A 20,129-nucleotide genomic window follows, 5' to 3' on the forward strand; every position below is an offset into this window, starting at 1 on the left:
TTATTATATCTCTAATATGAGTTATAATATATATTTTCTGTTGTATAGCAGTTTTCTTCTATAGCTCTCAAAGCATTTTGTAAGCACATTGTATTAACCACCTTGGAGAGTTTGATACTATTTGGACACTTTAATTTACAGGCCAGGACACCAGGCCAGTGTACAGAGGTTAGGTAGCTCACAAAGGAAATCCTTGGCAGAGCTGAGAATAGCCCTCATTTCTGCTGACTCTGAGTCCTCAGTCCCAATTATTTTTGTCACTTGTCACCATGGCTTCCAAAAAGTGATGAGGATTTGATACCATGACACAATCACTTTCTCAATTTGTGGATTTATATTTAAGCTCTGCTGTAGTTTGTACCCTTTGTGAGCAATATACAAATATTATCCTCATGAGCCAGATCCTCAGCAGGTGCAAATTGGTATAGCTCTACTGACTTCAGTGGAGCTACACCGATTTACACCAGCTGAGAATATGGCCCTGCCTCCTACCCTTAAGTAGAACTATTCAAATGTTCTTCATGTATTTATTAAACATTTTTGCTCTGAAAGCAAAAGTGGGGATTGGCTATCTAACAAGAATATTTACATTGATCAGGGGTATATAGAAGAAGAGGTCACCCTTCATAGTATTTAGTATTATAGGTAGAGATAGCGTTTAACAAGAATTATTGTTGCTATGAAGATAAAATATTTCTTTTTTTAAAAAAGAGCGTGGTTGTGGACTCACACATGACACTTTGCTGTACCAACCTGTTCATGGTGTATTTTGAAGATAAATGTTCTAGTAATTAGCAATTTGTCAAGCATGTATTAACATCAGTATCACACCGTGAACATGATTTAAAAATTCAACTCTCTCTTAAAAGTACCTTGGGTATTTTCCATTCTGAGCATAGAGAAGACTGTGGAATCTCAATAATTTGGTAGTAATCATCGACAAATCCTGATTCTTTAATGGTGACTGTTCTACTGAATATTAAGTAATGGTATTTTAAAAATCTGGATAGGTGATAGATAATATGGTTCTTTCTACTAGTAAACTAGCTGGTTCTTTCAGTCAGTGGAACATTACACTTTTAGCAGTTTGTGTGTGTGTGTGTGTGTGTGTGTGTATTATATATAATACAGCTATAAATAAGAGACTTTTGGAGACAATCTTCAGAGGAAAAAGCTGATAAAATGACTGTTTTTGGCTTCAGTCTTCCATCTGGCTCCCCTGAAGAAATCTACCTTTTAATCAATTGATTAAATTACCTTCGATCGTCATAAGAAATTGAGCATAACTGCAAAGAGTTTATCACAGGAATGTATGACAAGAAGGAGATTATTAATTTGGTACAGAAGGTTAATAGTTTGACCAGACAGGAACACTAGATACAACAAAGGAAACCAATAAAGATATGTTCACTCTGAGTTGTGACTTTTACAGACAGCAGGCCAAACTCTACTCAGTTTCTGCTACCTAAATCAGAGTAACTATTGATTTAACTGGAATTACTATGGATTTATATTCACGTAATTGCAAGTAACATTTGGCCAGCTCTCACAAGTTTAAATCAATTATATGACAACATTGACAGTGAAGACAGAAAAAGGAAAAATTTCTAGTACTTACCATTTTTGGCGTACAAATATGCTGGACACCAAAGTAGGGCAAAGATTTTCACTGGAGCTAGATTTTCAAGATATTCGCTCCATTGGTTGGGAAGGGCGAACCGCAGCCACTGAGAGCTGTGAGCGGCCGGGCAAATGTAAACAAACGGTCTGGCAGCCCGCCAGTGGATTACCCTGACAGGCCGCATGCCACCACTGATCTATAAGAACCACTCGCTTGGCAGTTAGATGCTATTACCACGATTTAAAAATATGTACATAAATTAGGAAAGGGCTGTTTGTTTGTGGGGGCAGGAGGATGTTTTCTACTTCATTCTTATAATATAGTACTTATATAGGTCCCGGTTCTGACCTCACTTAGGCTGAGAGCATGACCCCCAGGCCTACACATGGAGGCCCCCACAGGTAGATCTCCTCACTTCCATGTGGAAAGTGGACTCTCCCACCTCCATATGTCACTTTCTCCTTCCTTTCTCCCCCAGAGTTGTCCCTGAGAGGAGAGGCTATGGACAGTGGGAAGGCCAGAAGGAGAAATGGGTGGGTGCTGTGTGGTGATGGTGGTGGGGTGCATATTGTGTCCTCCCCTCCCCCCTAGAATACAAGAGAAAAAGTGCCAGGCTGCACGATCTTTCTTTTCTGCATAGCCCCTGTTCCTGTCTCAGGGAGTCCTAGGGGCTGTGGTAGCCAGGTGTGTCCTCTGGTAGCACAGCTCAGATGGAGCTTTGGAGCTGCCAAGGAGTCAGGGCCAAGACAGTGTGGCAGCATGGACTCTCTGCATGGATTGCCCTGGCCATCCCAAAGTATCCACCTGGGCTGGGGGGCAGCCCTGTGGTCTTTTCTATGGTGGCCAGACTCCAATCCCCTGATGGAATGACATGGCAGGGGTGCTTGGGGGGGAAATCTTCCTTAGGTAATCTCGCAGAAGAGGAGCTTTGACATGGGAGGGTATGATCTTGGCCTGACACAGAAACATTAGGTAGGGTTTGGTATAATGAAATTCCACTGTGCTGGATTTGTGTTGAAGTGCCAAGCAGCGGAGAACCAGCGCAAGAGAACTGCAAGTCCAGAGGAGACCTCTGCATAACTCTGCACTGCTGTATTTCCGAAACGGTAGCAGTGACCATATTGGGAGTATGTGTACTGAGTATCCACGTGGCAAACCCACAGGGCACAAAACCAATGTAGGAGGGGATTATCAGGCTGCGCCCATTACTTTCAACTGTATACCCAACAATAATCAACTGCAAGTCAGCTATGTGGATGACATGGGCATGAAATATGTATTGGTGCTGAGGTTTCCTTCCCTGATCACTTTGTGTCAGAGCAAGGGCTTGTAAATCTGAGCAAAGCTTGAATAACATGACCGGGCCTGTATTTAGCATACAGTTCTATCTATCATTTGGAAAAATAGATTTATGTGGGTTTTTTTACAAGAAGTTTGTTTTAAACCGTAACAGTATCCTAGTTCTTGTCAATCATTCTACACTTCTATGGCTGATATTGAGGGGAAAATGTGTTGATATTTTGCACATACCAGGCTTTGATTTAATGTGACTGTATTGAAGCCCTTTAGAATTTGCAAAGTTGCAATCAGTGGCCCTCGGCATACCCCAGACTGGGGCTCCACCTTGTCCCTGCCCCAGGTTGGTGTGTGGAGCAGCTTTGTTGTGTAAGGATGTGAGGTGTGGAGCTAGAGGCCAAAGGAATTTAGAAGGTCAGAACTCTGTAGTGCAGGCTGCAGACTGCAGTTAACAGCAGACTCCAGTTTCTATGTTATGTAATGATTGAGTATTGTTAAATACAAGCTCTCATTACTTTAATACAATGAACAAAATGTTTTTTGAGAGTGTAATGGCAGGGACCATAAACATGATTTATCTGCTGGACTTTGGGTCACCGTTGCTACTTTTTTGGGTAGACCGAGGCCTCCCACTCCTGGACCAGTACTGCCTGTTTCAGTGCAGGTTGGAGTCCATCCTGGAAGAGGAAGGACTAAGCCTTCTTCCACCAGACCAAAGGACTTGGTGTGAGTGGAGGCCCCTTCTGACACCACCCCAGCAAAACCATGACACCCATGAGAGCAGCAAAAGTATAGAAACTGAGATTTGTGATATCACATAACTGCAGGGTTTGGAGCACTAGGAACAGCCCTGCAAATTTGCAGCTATTCTAAACTGCTTTCCATTGTTTAGATGAATACATACATAAGATTTGGAACAAGTGTCTTCACTGCTGAATACATGTATATGGCATAACATATATGTGTATTCATCTCACCAGTGATGCACAAATTCCAAGGAGCAGTGCATAATTCATAGACTGCTCTTTGTTCACTTGTGGTGAAATATTTTCAAATATGGACTAGATTAGCAAAGAATAGGACTGGATAGTCAAGTTTTTGCAAAGCCCAAATTCTCTGAATGCTGTAATTGCCAAACACTAATTAGTTTCAATTATGGTCAGACACTGCTGCAACATTCTTCAGGCTGTACACTTTCATTGCTGGATTAAGCAGGAAAAGTGACTTTTGGCTGTCTTCACTGTACAATTCATAAAGAAAATAAATTCCGGTAGAATCACTATAACATGGTGCCAGAATACAGACTCCTTCATTATACCAGTATCACTGAGAGCCAAGTAACCAAAACTGTTAAAATAGGACTTAATGCACTGGAAAATATAAACAATACTTTATGTGGGAGAAAACCATAGTGCCATACCAGACAGCTGCCCTGTATGCCTTCCTGCATCATTTCCCTTGCTGACATTTTTTGGCCAACTGAAACTTTTGTCTATCCCCAAAATATGTTTTTAACTCTTTGACTCAACACTGCATTGTGGGTGCACTGCTCAGCATGATGCATCTGAAACTAAAAAGAACATTTTAGATTGAGCAGAGTGTTGAAATTTGTTGAAATAACAGTTGGCTGCCCTCAAGTGGGTATTCATCTTCTGCTTGTGAACAGCTCCTTAACATTCACCTTCTGGCATGTCTCCAAGTTTTTCTTCTGTTTCTTTAAACATAATGGAGGCTGATACTTCCTACAAAGATTATAGCATAGTGTATATTTGTAAACAGTTAACTTTGTTTGAAAAGGAGATAGCTGGACTTCCATGAAACACACTTCCTACCGTATCACACTAAAACCCAATATTACACTTTCTCTACAAAGATTCTAGAAATGCAAGGCCAAACCCTGGGGACTAGCTCTCTTTCTCCTGGTTCAGCATAGAGAGAGCAAAAGTGGCTTTAAGTCACATTTATGCCTACTTGATATTGGGCCCACAACCTCAGAGCTAGAGTGGTTTTGTTTGTTTGTTTGTCTGTTGGTTAGTTAAAAAGTCTGGATCAATATGTGATGTTCCTTATTGTAGTCCAGCCAATTTAGTCACTCCTAATCATGTTAAGGGAAAGAGTTAAATCAATGTGGAACCTTACCTATTTCATGCCCAAATTATCAACCTTAATTTTGAATTATAAAGGGGGTTTTGTGGGAGGGGCAGGGAAGAGGTTGTAAGGGAAATTATAGCAATGTTAATGCCTATGTCCAAGATCCCTGTGGCTAGTGAATTAGCCCCAGATGTTGTTACTGTTTGCTAAGCTTCACTAAGCACTTCTAATTAGTTTGGGTTTATTAAATAAATGTTTCATTAAGGAAAGCAATAAAAACCATGAATGCCTGTATTTTTAAATAGTGGTTATCAAGGCTGAATGGAATTCATCCTTTTGCCAGATGCATTGTTTTGGCACAGATTTATAAATCAACATTTGGTGCTTTAACAGAAAGGATATAGTCTTTTTGAGGAACACTTTACTCTTATTAGAAATAATGCCAGAGGAATTCTGTTGTCTATTCTACCTATAGATAAATGCTTGGTATGAACAGCAAAATATGTCTGATGAGCAGACAATAACAAAAACACCCCTCCTCCTTTGCTGTTTTGAGCTTTTGTGCATATTAAGCTGTCTGAGGATTTCTCTAGGTTTTCCATAAATTACAGAAATGCCACCGCTCAACCAGTTAGGTTCAACAAAAGGGCACAAGGCACCTCCGGCACTCATAAGAACATTATATTTGTTACATAACACTGTCTTGTGAGCTTTATAAACCGTTAACATTCAGCAGCCACTAAGGATGTAACAAAGGTGTTATTCTCAGGAGATCTGGTAATAGACTGTGGTCTGTGTTTCCTGGGTCCAGTTACATGACAATGTCAGGTATGAAAGGCAAATTACTCCTGTCTTGTGACGGAGTTATAACCACTGACTTCAGTAGCTAACGTTAAAAAGGAGTGCTGAGCATCATTCAGCAGCACTCTTCTAGGGTGATTTATGGAATTGCACTGACAAACTTCAATCCTCTTCCAGTCTTTCTCAGCATGAGAGATCTTGAAGGAGGAAGCAATAAGGTTTGTGGAATAAAGTAGTAAAAATTGAGAGCTTCTAGTGTAGACAGAGGACTTTTGTGATGGAAGAAACTAAACGCCTATTTCCTGTGTCATAACAATTAATATTTTGATAACTATATAATACTAGCCCTTTGGAGCCTAAGATCCTTATAATTGGAGTTGAGTAGCCATGACAAAATGTTGTTGCTTTAAGAAAGGGATACAGAACAATACTGAAAATATTATGATGCCATATCCATCTTGTATATTATGTTCAGTATTCACCCTATGTCAAAAAAGATATACCAGAAATAGACAATATCCAAATAATGGCAGTGAAACTGATTAGAAGCATGAGAGACTAGAGTAGAAAGGAGATGAGTAAAAGTTGATATAATGAATGTATAAGAACTTCTATACCTGATCCAGCTAACATGGAAGTCAATTGGAAGACTCTCTTAGTGTGTGTTTGGATCCTACTCCAAATCAGATGCTCCTATTTACTCTTTCATGATGAGGGAATGGGGAGACACCAAATGTAAAACTCATAAAAGGAAATACTTTATTGCAAAAAGTATAATTTATCAATAGACTCCCTGCCAATAGATATTGAAGAAAAGAACTTAGTAGGATACTGTCTAATCCTTTTTTGTAACAGTAATATCTGTATTTCCACTGTCTACTAAGTAAATATGTATAAGGAGTATCAACCCTCATCTTTCGGGGCATAAACCACTAACTGCCTAAATTTAGGATGAAGCATCCCCTAGGGGCATGTTACTGTACAATTATCCATTATGGGAGTTTTACAGGTTCTGCTGAATCATCTGGTACAATACTGACCACTTTAGAGACTGTCCTCATAACCTTTCCTCCTCCCTCTCCATTCATTGTCCTGGATGCTGCCTTTTGTACTCTACCTATGGTAATTACTATTTCTAAACTGCTGATTCAGCTAGAGAGAGTAATGCCCGATTACAGTGAGTTTCAGGACATTAACACAGGGAGAGGGATTGTCTCTTCAGAATATCCCCGAAGGCTGGCACTAAATTTCCCCAATCCTGAAATGGTTTTCAAGATCATTTACTGAAAACCATTTCAGGTAACATGATTTTGCGGTCAGGGGATGCTGTATGTGATTGGGGGAAACTTTCTGGAAATGTTTGTTAAGCATCTTCATAACTATGAGTCTAATGCTCATCTTATCTAGGTTATACACAGTGGTGGATTAACTACAAGGCCCATGCCCAGGGGTCCTGGCCAATTTGGGGACCCTTGTAGGAGCTCCAGAACCTGGGTAGAAGTGGGGTCCACCAGTGCCGGAACTGTACCCCAACTGTACTCCGCCTCTTCCCCCACAAGGTCCTGCCCCCTGGCTACGCCAGAAGAGCGTAAGAGCTGCCCAGGGAGACCCAGACCCTCTAGCTGCCCTGGGCAGAGGTCACAATGCCCGAGAGAGCTGCTACCAGTGGAAGCCCGGGGTGAGGGCTCTGGTTCAGCCTCCTGCCTCCTCCCCAGGGCCTGCAGACATGCTCTTCAGGGAGAGGAGGCCCTGCTCTAGCTGGGAGGCAGCAGGGAGCCCCAGGAAGGTAACAGCAGGGCCAGTGCAAGGATGTTTCGTGCCCTAGGTGAAACTTCCACCTTATGCCCCCCCCCCGAGCTCCCGCCCAGAGGCGCACCCCCCCTGCGGCAGCTCACCCCTGCTCCGCCTCCTCCCCGAGCACGCCGTCGCTGCTTCACTTCTGCCACCTCCCAGGCTTGCGGCACCAATCAGCTTAGGCGCCGCAAGCCTGGGAGGCAGGAGAAGTGAAGCAGCGACGACGTGCTCGGGGAGGAGGCGGGGCAGGGGTGAGCTGGGGCGGGGAGTTCCCCTGTGTGCCGCCCCCCCCCGTACTTGCTGCAGGTGGCCCTCCCCGCACCCCCCTGCCCCAGATCCCTCCTCCTAAATGCCGGTGGCAACTGGGGCGGCTGAAGATCCGGCCGCCGTGGTCACTGCCGAAGAAAATGCCACCCACCAAATCCTAGCGCCCTAGGTGACCGCCTAGGTCGCCTAATAGGTTGCACCGGCCCTGGGTAACAGGCAGTGAGGAGCTCCTGCTGCTATTGGCCCAGCCTCAGCGGCTACCACACTCCACCTGAGCTCATTCAGTGCCTACGCCTGCTGGCTCCCGCTGCAAGGCTGCCCCTGCCAGGTCCTGCTGTTGCCAGGCTGCCCCCTTTCCCCGCGGGTCCCTCCTGCTCCCAATGACAGGCTGTTGCCTGGGGTTTGTGCCCGAGGCAGCAACCACATGCAGCACTGCTCCTCCAACACCCCCCCCACATGCAGCACTGCTCCTCCAACACATCCCCCACATACAGCACTGCTCCTCCAACACTCCCCCAAACCAGACCCGTGCACCACCACTCCGTGCATGCCTGGGCTATTACATCCATGTTAAAAAGTGGGCAGGCATGGCCCCCCGGCCACCTCTATTCTCGTGCCCCTGGGCCCCCAGGTATGGGAGACCCAAATGTTCTTTGTGCCCAGAGCTCTAATAAATCTTAATTCATCTCTGGTAATATACCATTGTAGTTACTCCTAACTTACACTGGTATAAGTGAGATCAGAAGCCTGAATTGCTGTTCTCTCGCCCCCCCTCCCGCATAAAAAAACCCCCAACTACTAGAGAAATACAGCACTAGATTCTCAACTGGTGTAAATCAGTATTGAATTCAGTAAAGCTGGGCAAATTTACCCCAGCTGTTGGGGATCTGACCCAAAATGTTTAGGAAATACTGAAGTGTGATTTAGCACAAGCAGCAATGAGAATAAGGGGAATCATGAAAGAAGTCAAAAGACAAAACCTGAGAAGATGTATTTTGACATTATTGATGTAGATGCAGATTAATTTAAAAACAAAAAACTGGAGAATCTGCACATTCTTATAGAGTTATGTATGAGATCTGAATTTCATCAATCTGATAGCAGTGATAGCAAATGTGAAAGCAATGTATCTGTTGATTAAGCTAATTTATTTCTTTAATGGATTAAAGATAAATTATCAGATTATCGAGGCATAAATGTTGGCCACGGGGCCAAATTCAGACATAGTAAACAGGTGCAACCCTATTGAATTTGATGGAGTTGCACCCACTTGGTCTGTAAATCACTATAATTTAAATCGGGGTTTCTCAAACAGGGGTCGCCGCTTGTGTAGGGAAAGCCCCTGCCGGGCTGGGCCGGTATGTTTACCTGCCCCGTCCGCAGGTCCGTCTGATCACAGCTCGCACTGGCCGCAGTTTGCTGCTCCAGGCCAATGGGGGCTGCTGGAAGCGGTGCAGGCCGAGGGACTTAGGCCTGGTCTACACTAGGCGTTTAAATCGGTTTTAGGAGCGTAAAACCGATTTAACGCCAAAACCGTCCACACTAGGAGGCACCTTATATCGATTTTAATGGCTCTTTAAACCGGTTTCTGTACTCCTCCCTAACGAGAGGAGTAACGCTAGTATCGGTATTAACATATCGGATTAGGGTTAGTGTGGACGCTGATCGACGGTATTGGCCTCCGGGAGCTATCCCACAGTGCACCAGTGACCGCTCTGGACCGCAATCTGAACTCGGATGCAGTGGTCAGGTAAACAGGAAAAGCCCCGCGAACTTTTGAATATTTCCTGTTTGCCCAGCGTGGAGCTCCGATCAGCACGGGTGGCGATGCAGTCCGAAATCAAAATAAAAAAAGAGCTCCCGCATGGACCATGCGGATGTGATCGCTGTAAGGGCAGGCAAATCCGTTCTATCAGCGCTCCGTTACAGAAGATGAAATTCAGAATCCTTTTTTAAAAATCTCCAGACAGACGCCATAGCAGGGGCTCAGCGCACTGCAGCGTGACAAGCGTAACGGAAAGCCAAAGAATCAAATGGATGCTCATGGACTGGAGGACTGAAGCTATCCCACAGTTCCTGCAGCCTCCGAAAAGTATTTGCATTCTTGGCTGAGCTCCAAATGCTTCTAGGGTCAAACACAGTGTCCGCGGATCAGGGCATAGCTTGGCAATCTACTCACCCACCCCCCCACCCACTCCCAGAAGCGAAAGGTAAAACAATCCTCTGACTCTTTTACATGTCACCCTATCTTTACTGAATGCTGCAGATAGATGCGATAGTGCAGCACTCAACACCAACATCCTTCCCCCCCCCCCCCGCCATGGGTGGCTGATGGTACAATACGATGGAAATCCATCCTCATCATCAGCCTCAGCTGATGGTACAAAAGGACTGGTAACCGTCCTCGTCATCAGCCTATTGGCCCTAATTTTTTCTGGTGGATGGATGGTGCAATATGGCTGGTACCCATCCTCATCATAGCGACAGGGGGCTGAGCTCCATCAGCCCCACCCTTCATGTGTAAAGAAAAGATTCAGTTGCCCTGGACTAGCAGTGGGATGCTGGGCTTCTCTCCTACACACTGCTTAATGTCCTGTCTGGACTATCATAGCAGCTGGAGGCTGCCTTCCACTCATTTCTCACTAACAAGTCAGTGTGTCTTATTCCTGCATTCTTTATTAATTCATCACACAAGTGGGGGGACAATGCTACGGTAGCCAAGAAAGGCTGGGGGAAGAACGGAATCAACAGCTGGGGTTGTTACAGGAGCACCCCCTGTGAATAGCATACAGATCATAATTTCTGCAGGCTCTGACACAGAGCAGCTGTGCTCTCTGGTTCTATGATACGGTGGTTCTCTAGTACACTTGCCTATATTAGGCAGCACTGATTCTATTTTTAGATACCAAAAAGGAGGGATTGACTCAGGGAGTCATTCCCAATTTTGCTTTGCGCCCTGGCTGATCGGCCAGGGGCACTAGCAGCAAATGGTACAAAAGGACTGGTAGCCATGATCATCCTCAGTTCCAATTTATGGAAGGGTTTGGATGGTGCAATATGGCTAGTAACCATCTCTGCTGTCATGCAAAAGCAAAAGCATGCTTCTGTGTAACGCTGCTGAATCGCCTCTGTGAGCAGCATCTAGTACACATACGGTGAGAGTCACAAACGGCAAAACAAGCTCCATGATTGCCATGCTATGGCATCTGCCAGGGCAATCCAGGGGAAAAAGGCACAAAATGCTTGTCTGCCGTTGCTTTCCCAGACGAAGGAGTGACTGACGACATTTACCCAGAACCACCCGCGACAATGATTTTTGCCCCATCAGGCACTGGGATCTCAACCCGGAAGTTCCAAGGGGCGGGGGAGGCTGCGGGAACTATGGGATAGCTAGGGAATAGCTACCCACAGTGCAACGCTCCAGAAATCGACGCTAGCCACGGACCATGGACGCACACCACCGATTTAATGTGCTTAGTATGGCTGCGCTCCACCCGATTTTATAAATTCTGTTTTACAAAACCGGTTTATGCAAATTCGGAATAATCCCGTAGTGTAGACGTACCCTTACTGGCCACCGCTTCCAGCAACTCCCATTTGCCTGGAGCAGCGATCCGTGGCCAGTGGAAGCCATGATTGGCCAGACCTGTGGACGGGGCAGGTAAACAAACTGGCCCGGCCTGCCAGGGGCTTTCCCTATGCTCTCTCAAACAGAGAGCAGCGACCCCTGTTTGAGAAACCCTGATTTAAATCACCATTGTTCAGCTGTTTCCGGCCTTTAGCTCAAATGAGATGCTGCAGGGTAATCAAGAACATAAAGGAAAAGAGGCTTGTTTTAATGGTTAATTTCTAACAAATAAAACACATGCTAATAAATGAACAGGTGGACAAGGCCACAGGTTTGCAAAGTGTTTTTGTTGGTGTGTGGGTTGTTTTTTCTTTGTTCGCTTGCCTTAGGAGTGTTAATGTTTTGTGTTATTTTGCAAAGGGGAAGTAACACTGCCAAAAAGTCCTTTCATCCCTCTCCCCTCCCCAAGTCCTCCCTCTCCCAGCCACCAATAGATGCATCTACAACAGGCCTTTTATGAACAAAAACACCTGTGGATTTTTCTCATTTTTGTGTGCATTCTTTAATATTTCAAAGTGCATTTCTTGGCATATAACTCATTACAAAGGCAGACTGGTGGGTGGTGGTGGTTGTTTTTTTGAGGTCATAGGCTAAATATTTTGGCCTCTGGGCCCCTATCCCCATTAATTCTAGAACAGGGTTAACTGCAATATTTATATATGGTTGTAGGATTCATACTTAACAAATACTTTGAAGATATTCTTTCCAGCTTCATTGGAACAATTTTCTTATTCAATATCAAAGTGATTTTTTAATATCATCTACAATAGTTAAAACCATGCTGTAACTTTCCTCAGATAATATAGTTTTTTAGTTTCTCTTAATATAAATATGGCCAAAAACTGTGTAATAAGCACACAGGCCTGTAATCATATTTGAAACGTGTTTTAGATGTAGTGAAAAAATCTTACAGTGGACATTGTCTGTTTTATATTCACTTTTCCATATGTTGATTCTCTGGCTGCAAGCAAAATAGGCAGTCTAGTTCCAGTAGATCCAGAAAAATCAGATTTGAATATTACATCTGATTTAAAAAGAAAAAGGCAAGTACAAATACAACCATTGCTCAAACCCTTACAGTAGAATGTGCTCAATCCATTCACCACTCAAAGGTCTGATCCTGCTTCTATTAGCATCAATGGGAGCAGGACTGGTACCAAAAATTAAACTATGGCTTTTATGGTAGATGATCATAGAATCGTAAGACTGGAAAGGACCTAAAGACCTTGCATTCATGGCAGGACTAAGTATTATTTAGACCAGAGGTTCTCAAACAGTAGTCGGCGAGTTCCATTCAGGTGGTCTGCGGATAGTTCCCTCTAAGGTGCGTGCCTGGGCAGCTGCACACAAGAGAATGAAGGGCCACCCACCTAATTAGTGGAGCCGTGCCTGCCTGCATGGCTCCACTAATTAGGTGCCTGGATCCTGGAGAAGATGCACATGTAAGGTGAGGTGGTGGCCTTGGGGAGAATAGGGGGTTGGTGGGGAGGGCAGTGGGGCAAGAAGAGGGGGTGGGGGGAATTTGAGACATGCAGGGTTGCGGCAGCCAGAGAAAGAGTCGACTTTCCCCAGCTCCAGGGCTGTGGCTGCAGGAAAAAGACGGCCCTCCTTCCCAGCCTCAGCTCAGGGGCTGCTGCGGTGGGGGAGAGAGGGCACATCCATCATATTAGAAAGGTAAGACTATTGATATTAAAATGAATTGTGTGCTTTTATTTGTAGAACAAAAAATTTTTGTTTTTTTATATAGCGCTTTTATCCAAAGTGCTTTACAATAGTTAGTTAACAGTACAAACATTTGGAAAGATCATTAGGTGGTTTACCAAGACCCTCAGCAATTTTCAAGTGGTCCACAAAAAAAAAGTTTGAGAACCACTGATTTAGACCATCTCTGACAGGTATTTGTTTAACCTGCTCATAAAAATTTCCAGTGATGGAGATTCCAAAACCTCCCAAGACAGGTAACAACCCTGACAGGAAGTTTTTCCTAATGTCCAACTTAAATCATCCTTGCTGCAATTTAAGCCCATCGCTTCTTGTCCTGTCCTCAGAGGTTAAAGCAAACAATTTTTCTCCCTCCTCCTTGTAACAACCTTTTATGTACTTGAAGACTGTTAGCATGCCCCCCATTCAGTCTTCTCTTCTCCAGACTAAACAAATCCATTTTTTTTAAATCTCCCTGCACAGGGTCATGTTTTCTAGACCTTTAATCATTTTTGTTGCTCTTCTCTGAACTTTCTCCAAATTTTTCCTGAACAATAGTCCAGTTAAGGCCAAATCATAGAATTTCAGGGTTGAAAGGGACCTTAGGAGGTCATCTAGTCCAACCCCCTGCTTAGAGCAGGACCAATCCCCAGATAGATTTTTGTCCCAGATCTCTAAATGACCCCCCTCTAGGATTGAACTCACAACCCTGGGTTTAGCAGGGCAATGCTCAAACCACTGAGTTATCCTCAGCACAGAGTAAAATAGAAGAATTACTTCATATGTCTTTCTTACAACACTCTTGCTAATACATCTCAGAATGATGTTTGCTTTTTTGCAACAGTGTTACACTGTTTGCTCATATTTAGCTTGTGATCCACTATGACCCCCAGATCCCTTTCTGCTTTACTCCTTCCTATGCAGTCATTTCCCCTTTTGTATGTGTGCAGCTGATTATTTCTTCCTATGTAGAATACTTTGCATTTGTCCTTATTGAATTTCATCCTATTTATTTCAGACCATTTCTCCAGATCATTTTGAATTTTAATCCTATCCTCCAAAGCTTTTGCAACCCCTCCCACCTTGGTATCGGCTGCAAATTTTATAAGCGTACTCTCTATATCATTATCTAAATCACTGATGAAGATATTGAACAGAACCAGACCCAGAACTGATCCCTGCGGGGCCCCACTTGATATGCCCTTCCACTTAATTGTGAACCACTGATAACTACTCTGTGGAAAAGGTTTCCCACCAAGTTATGAACCCACCTTATAGTAGCTCTATCTAGATTGTATTTCCCTAGTTTGCTTGAGGTCATGCGAGACAGTATCAAAAGTCTTACTAAAGTCAAGATACACCACATCTACAGCTTCCCCCATCCATAAAGCTTGTTACCCTGTCAAAGAAAGCTATTTGTTCTTGACAAATCCATGCTTTTACTTAACACTTGATTATGATAGTAAAGTAACACTTAAAACATTGTAAAAAAAAATCTAACCACAAATTAGGTAATTACATGCCACAATTGGCTTTGGTTTATCATATGTACAGCAGCAGTGTCAGTCAGGATGGAGGTTTGTGTTTGCACATGCCAATGGCAACTCCTAAAATCCTCCAGGCAACTCCTGCTTTTTGAAGCTATTGTGATGTAAAGCCAGAGCAGAGCTGTAAGCAACAAATAATAGGTCAGACACAAGAATACATATCTGATAACAGGCATGTCCTATATGTTCTAAACAATTAAGTATAGCTGTTTGAGGGTGCATAGAATAAAAGGGATGGATGGATGTTTTTCTTATACTTGCTCCATGCAGCAGTACAAAAAAATTAACAAAAAGATATAAGCACAGGCAGAAATCAGTTGTTTGTGCTGTGATTTACCAGATCTACATTTAGTAATTTGTTAGGTTTCAAAAACTGTCCCCAACATTGACCCAAAGCACACAGCTTCTGCTGTATGTAGTGAGATTCTGGGCATAAACTGTGCTTGGACTTCCTTCAAGGGAGAGGTGCATCTGCTGTCATATCAGGCGTGTGATTTCTATCAAGTCACAGCCTAGCAGTGCACACTGCTACGTTGGGGTTGTGCAGCGTGTAACTGCTGCTTTCAGAGCGCCCGATATGAACCCCACCAGGCTATCGTGGCACTAGCTGAACAATTATGTGAGGAGCAGCCCAGGAGGAAAGGCTCACAGTCATCCAGCTGGCTCCCCCACCTCGTGAGACAAAGGGATGCTCCAGGGGGATGCAACTGGCTCCGCTGCCCGGCCTGTTGTGTGCTCTCAGCGGCTCCCCGCTGCCCTCGCACACACCCCCAGCAATTGCAGCTGCCTGGTCCATCGTGTCAGTGCCGTGACTTCGCAGGGCGCTTTGCGAAGCTCGGCTCCACGGGCTCGGGACTGTGTGTGTGTGTGTGTGTGTGTGTGACCGGCCCCCACAGCAACACGTCGGGCGCGGACGGGCCGGGGGCAGACACGCTGCCTCTGTGCACACGTCAGTGCCACCCACCGAGCTGAAACGTGAGCCCCGGAGAGGCAGCAGCGAGACAAAGGGGGCGGGCGAGTCCCGGGCAGCGGCAGCAGCGCTCCAGGGCAGGGCAGCGCCCAGCCGATGGGCGAAGGGGCGGCCGCTCAGCCCCCCGCCCGGGTGCGCCCTTTGCTTTCCCGCGGGGCCGGGCGCTGTGCCCAGCTCCCGCCCCTGCCCCTGCCCCGCCGCGGCGGAGGAGCCGCGGTCCCCTCCCGCTGCCCGGCCGCTGCCCGCTTGCATGGATGGACGCGCCGCGGCGCGGCCGCGGAGACCCGCTCCCCAAGCTGGTGCTCCTCTTTGTCTTCGCAGGTCAGTGGGGAGGGCGCGGGGCGGCTCGGAGATGGCCCGGGGCCAGGCCGGGCTGCCCGGCGGGCCTCCTGCCCGGCTCTCCCGCCCACGTGCCGCGGCTGCCCTGGCCCCGGCAGGAGGGTGGCGAGGCGGGGGCCACGGGGGAGTCACGGCGCCTGGGGCGCTTCCGCGGGATGCCCCTCTTGGACGCTGGCTCCGGCCCCTGAGCGGTTCAGTGCGCAGGGCTGGCTGCCTCCGGCGCAGGCCGGCGTCCCGCCGACCGGGGCTCGGACCAGCCCTTCTCACAAGGAGAAGAAAGAGGCTCGGCAAACGCGCTGCGGGGACTGGGGAACCGCTTAACCCAGGCTCAGGGAGCTTTGCTGTCTCACCAGGCTGAGCGGTTTTCAGTGGGTTACCTGCGGAGGAAAACCCTCTGTACTCCACAGCAGGTGCTCGGATTTGGTTTAAAATTGCCGATAATCAGAGTAAATAAAGTAGGGGCACAGTTCTCCTAGCTCCTGAGAACAATGACATTTGTCTTTACTATGTTGATTTTTAAATGGATCACAATCACATGTAATTATCTTTCAAACTAATTTAACTAAACCAAATTAATAAAAAGAAGTCTCCAAACATCCTCCATTATGCAACATGCTCCTGTTGTAGTAATTTAGGACCCTGTCCTGTGCCTACTTAAATCAGGGCAGCAGAAGTGGGTCTCTACTGCTGATAGTCACACTCCAGCAGAGCAAATCAATATTTTACTTTCTCTGCCTAGTTCTGCTCTTACTGAAATGAATGGTAAAGCTCCTACTGACTTTAATGGGAGCAAGGTCAGTCCCTGGACTAAAAGTTTGAGTTTCAATTAAGCACTTCTAATATCCATTACCCAGGTTCTGCCTGCCTAAGTGGGCAATGCGATTATTCCCTTTATTCTGTTTCTCTCTACTGTAATAAAATTAGATAATTAATGACCTATTTGTAGTGTAGACTAAAGTGTATGTGCATTTAACCTTTTAATATTAATTGTAATTAAATAAAACCTGGAACCTCAGCAAATTGGTGTCTGTGTTCAGTCCAAATTCAAACCAGGTGTAAGCATCTGTAGTTCCATGGTTGTATCTATATGAGTCTCTCTTTTGCAGTCCTTTGACAGTTGCGCTACCACAAATGGAAGCACATTGGTAGTGCTAGTGCGGACAGGTGACAGCATTTTTACCACTGTCTCATGTAAATTTACACAGAGGAGGTGGTGTACATGACATGGTAGGTTTTAAAAAACAAAACAAGAAAACCAGTCCCATGTCTGCCATTACCATACAGTAGAAGTGGGCAACCTGCAGCCCATCAGGGTAATCCACTGGCGGGCCACCAGACAGTTTGTTTACATTTGCATGGCCACCCACAGCTCCCAGTGGCCACGGTTTGCCATTCCTGGCCAATGGGAGCTGCAGGAAGCGGCAGCCAGAATGTCCCACCACTGCCGTACAGGGAGGAGGCGCTGCAATGGTGGGAGACTTTTAAAAGAAAAAAAAGGCTATACAAATCCCATGATTACAATGGAGTAGCTGCCACTTACAGTCGGTCTGAATTTAGCCCAAGGGGACTAATTTACCTCATATTGCCCTCATTAGAAAAGTACTGAGGCCTCAAATCAGGAAAGAATCCCTATTCAAGACAGCACTCTTTGGGATTTAAGGACATGGATAAAGTTAAGCACATGCTTAAGTGCTTTCCAGACTCAGTAACTTTAAAATTGACAGTACAATAATCAGTCAGAAGCTACCAAGATTCTGTGGTTTGTACACTTAACAATTAAGCATAGCACTATTCTTTCACATAAGAGTATCTTGTATGTTGGCTGATAACTTTTGCCACTTTTGGAGAAGTTTCGTTATTGTTGATAATTTAAATTGATTTGTTTCATTTGTGGTGTTTGATCAAATAATTGATAATCTACATTCTTTGAATGAGAAGCATGTGTACAGAACATTTCTCTGGGATTCTCTCAAAAAGGTAATCATGCCCGTTTTAAGTCTCTCTAATGCTACCAAAAATTAACTAGCTTGCTCACTCACTCCCCCTAAATGAGCACTGCAAGATTTTTAAATCTCTCCTTATGGGCTAGGTGACCCAGCACCAGTAAAACCAGGAGGCGGTGATTGCTGTAGCCATGTAGATGAACATTGTATGATTCTTCCACTTCCTTTGCTATGTTGATTATTATGAGGAAGCAAGGCTCTGAAGCATATGGGGCCTGACTTACTGGCCTGAGAAGCCCCACTGAAAACTAATGCAGAAATGTTCACAAGGGCTGGCCTTCTGGCTAAGATCAAGTGTAGTTGCAAAGGGGCAAAAGTCTCCAAATTAAACCCTCAACTGCACTTATGGAAACCTATTTTCTTCCAATTAAGCCCTCAATGGGGCTGCATCTGTTTAAGGAATTAATTTGGCTTGTTAAATCTTTATTATTGGGGTTAATTACCTACAAGATGGAAAGACCCCAAGCAGACTCTCAGAGCCCAGGTTGGGTTTATGACAGTTAGAAAAACATCTTGATATGTAAACTTAACAAAATTGCACTGGAAATCAGTGAGCTGCAGTAAACATGGAACCCGGCAATAACAGGTTTACCAAGCTACTTTTTCAGAGGAGAACCTGAACTTTGAGTTGTGGCTTTACTTAGGAGGAACTGGTTTGTTTCTTTAAAAACAACAACAAAACCACTGCTAGTGAAAAACTTTTCTCTTTCTTCAATATATGGATATTCATTCTTCATTTGCTAACCTTTGATTTTATTTCTTTTTAAGTTTGATTATTCTGTCATTCTCAGAAAATCACGCATTAAAAGACTGGGAGGGGTGGGGGCAAAAGTGCTTGTATCCGTCTAGCTAGGAGTGCCCCTGGCACAAAGGTGTTCTACACTACCCTGCTTGCAGCCCCTAATATGGAGAATGAATTGGAGACAGGGTTAGTGGGGGAAGAGTCAAAGTGCACTGTGCTTCAGTTGTTTTTAGCTAGCAGATGGTGCCTTATGGACCATTGCCAGCTGGCCCAGCTCAAAGCAGCCCCCAGGCTGCTCTAGCTTACACCTAGGGCTGGGGATTAGACCGGGAATCAAGGACCTATAATCAACTCCCACGCAGCCTCACTCTCTGCTTGTCCCAGCATACAACTCGGTGAACCAGAATCTGTCCCTAGATATTTCTTTGTATTTATTATTAAAATATAAAAAGATAATCTGTACTGTTGGAAATTTGAAATTCTTTTTTAAAAAACAGAGAGAGCCCACATAGCCAAACTGCAAAATACAGATATACAGTGACACCTGAAGATGTACTCTTCAAGCCAGTTGGAATTCTGGCGGAGTTCGGATTACAGAGTCAGATCAAACCTCAAGTGAAGTCTTATCAGTGACTGATTCAATGCAAAAAGCTGCTAAAAATGCATCTTCTTTAAAGCTGTGCTATATAGTTTTTTACTATTGAGACTGCATTGTTATTTTTATTCTGCAGAAGATTGTCTTGCACAGTGTGACACTGACTGCAAAGCTTACTGCTGTGATGGGACTACCCCCTACTGCTGCTCGTATTATGCCTATATTGGGAATGTCCTTTCGTAAGTATTGTCACTTGCTTGAGAAAATTGATGCCCCGGATTTATGGCTTGCTGTAAAGTTAGATGACTGAAAACTGTTTGGCAATAAACATTTCAAGATTGTTTCCTGCTAAGAACATCATAAATATTTCCAGAATAAAAACCCTTAATGATCCCATGAAATCCAAGTGTTGTATACTTTTAAAGTATGTATGCATGTCAATAGATTTGGCTAGATAATCATCTTGTGTAAATTAACATAAATTCTTTGTGATCATTGGAGCTACACTGATTTATTCAAGATGAGAACAGGCCAGAACAAAGGCATTAGATAAGTGGGCTAGATTATTGTAAATTTGATCTTCCTGTTTTTTTTTTTTTTAGCCTATGTCATTTGTGCTTTTGAAAAATTGTGTTTTGTCTTTAGTTAGAATTCATTGTAAACATTTCAGATTAGGGTCTGCTGGTCCTTTCACGTTCTAGTGTGTGTTGCACATTGTAAGGCCTTGCACATTG

The 20,129-nt window shown here is 44.6% G+C and overlaps 1 protein-coding gene across 7 annotated transcripts in view; it reads left to right on the forward strand.

The window, feature by feature from the left end:
- Positions 1–20,129, forward strand: part of CYYR1 (cysteine and tyrosine rich 1) — a 197,097-nt gene that overhangs the window by 99,990 nt on the left and 76,978 nt on the right. For 5 of the 7 annotated variants that reach the window (XR_005593098.1, XM_039521176.1, XM_039521178.1 and 2 more), the window contains one exon: positions 19,532–19,634. Coding sequence is in view for 6 of the 7 variants with exons in the window: in XM_039521176.1 (XP_039377110.1) it covers positions 19,532–19,634 (103 nt within the window). In the remaining variant the exon portion in view is untranslated. Of the gene's footprint in view, positions 1–15,821; positions 16,038–19,531; positions 19,635–20,129 lie in introns of those variants that run through there. The other 2 variants (XM_039521193.1, XM_039521184.1) reach the window with 2 other exon arrangements.

This window comes from Mauremys reevesii, linkage group 1, assembly GCF_016161935.1.
Source record: "Mauremys reevesii isolate NIE-2019 linkage group 1, ASM1616193v1, whole genome shotgun sequence".
Taxonomy (NCBI): Eukaryota; Metazoa; Chordata; order Testudines; family Geoemydidae; genus Mauremys; species Mauremys reevesii.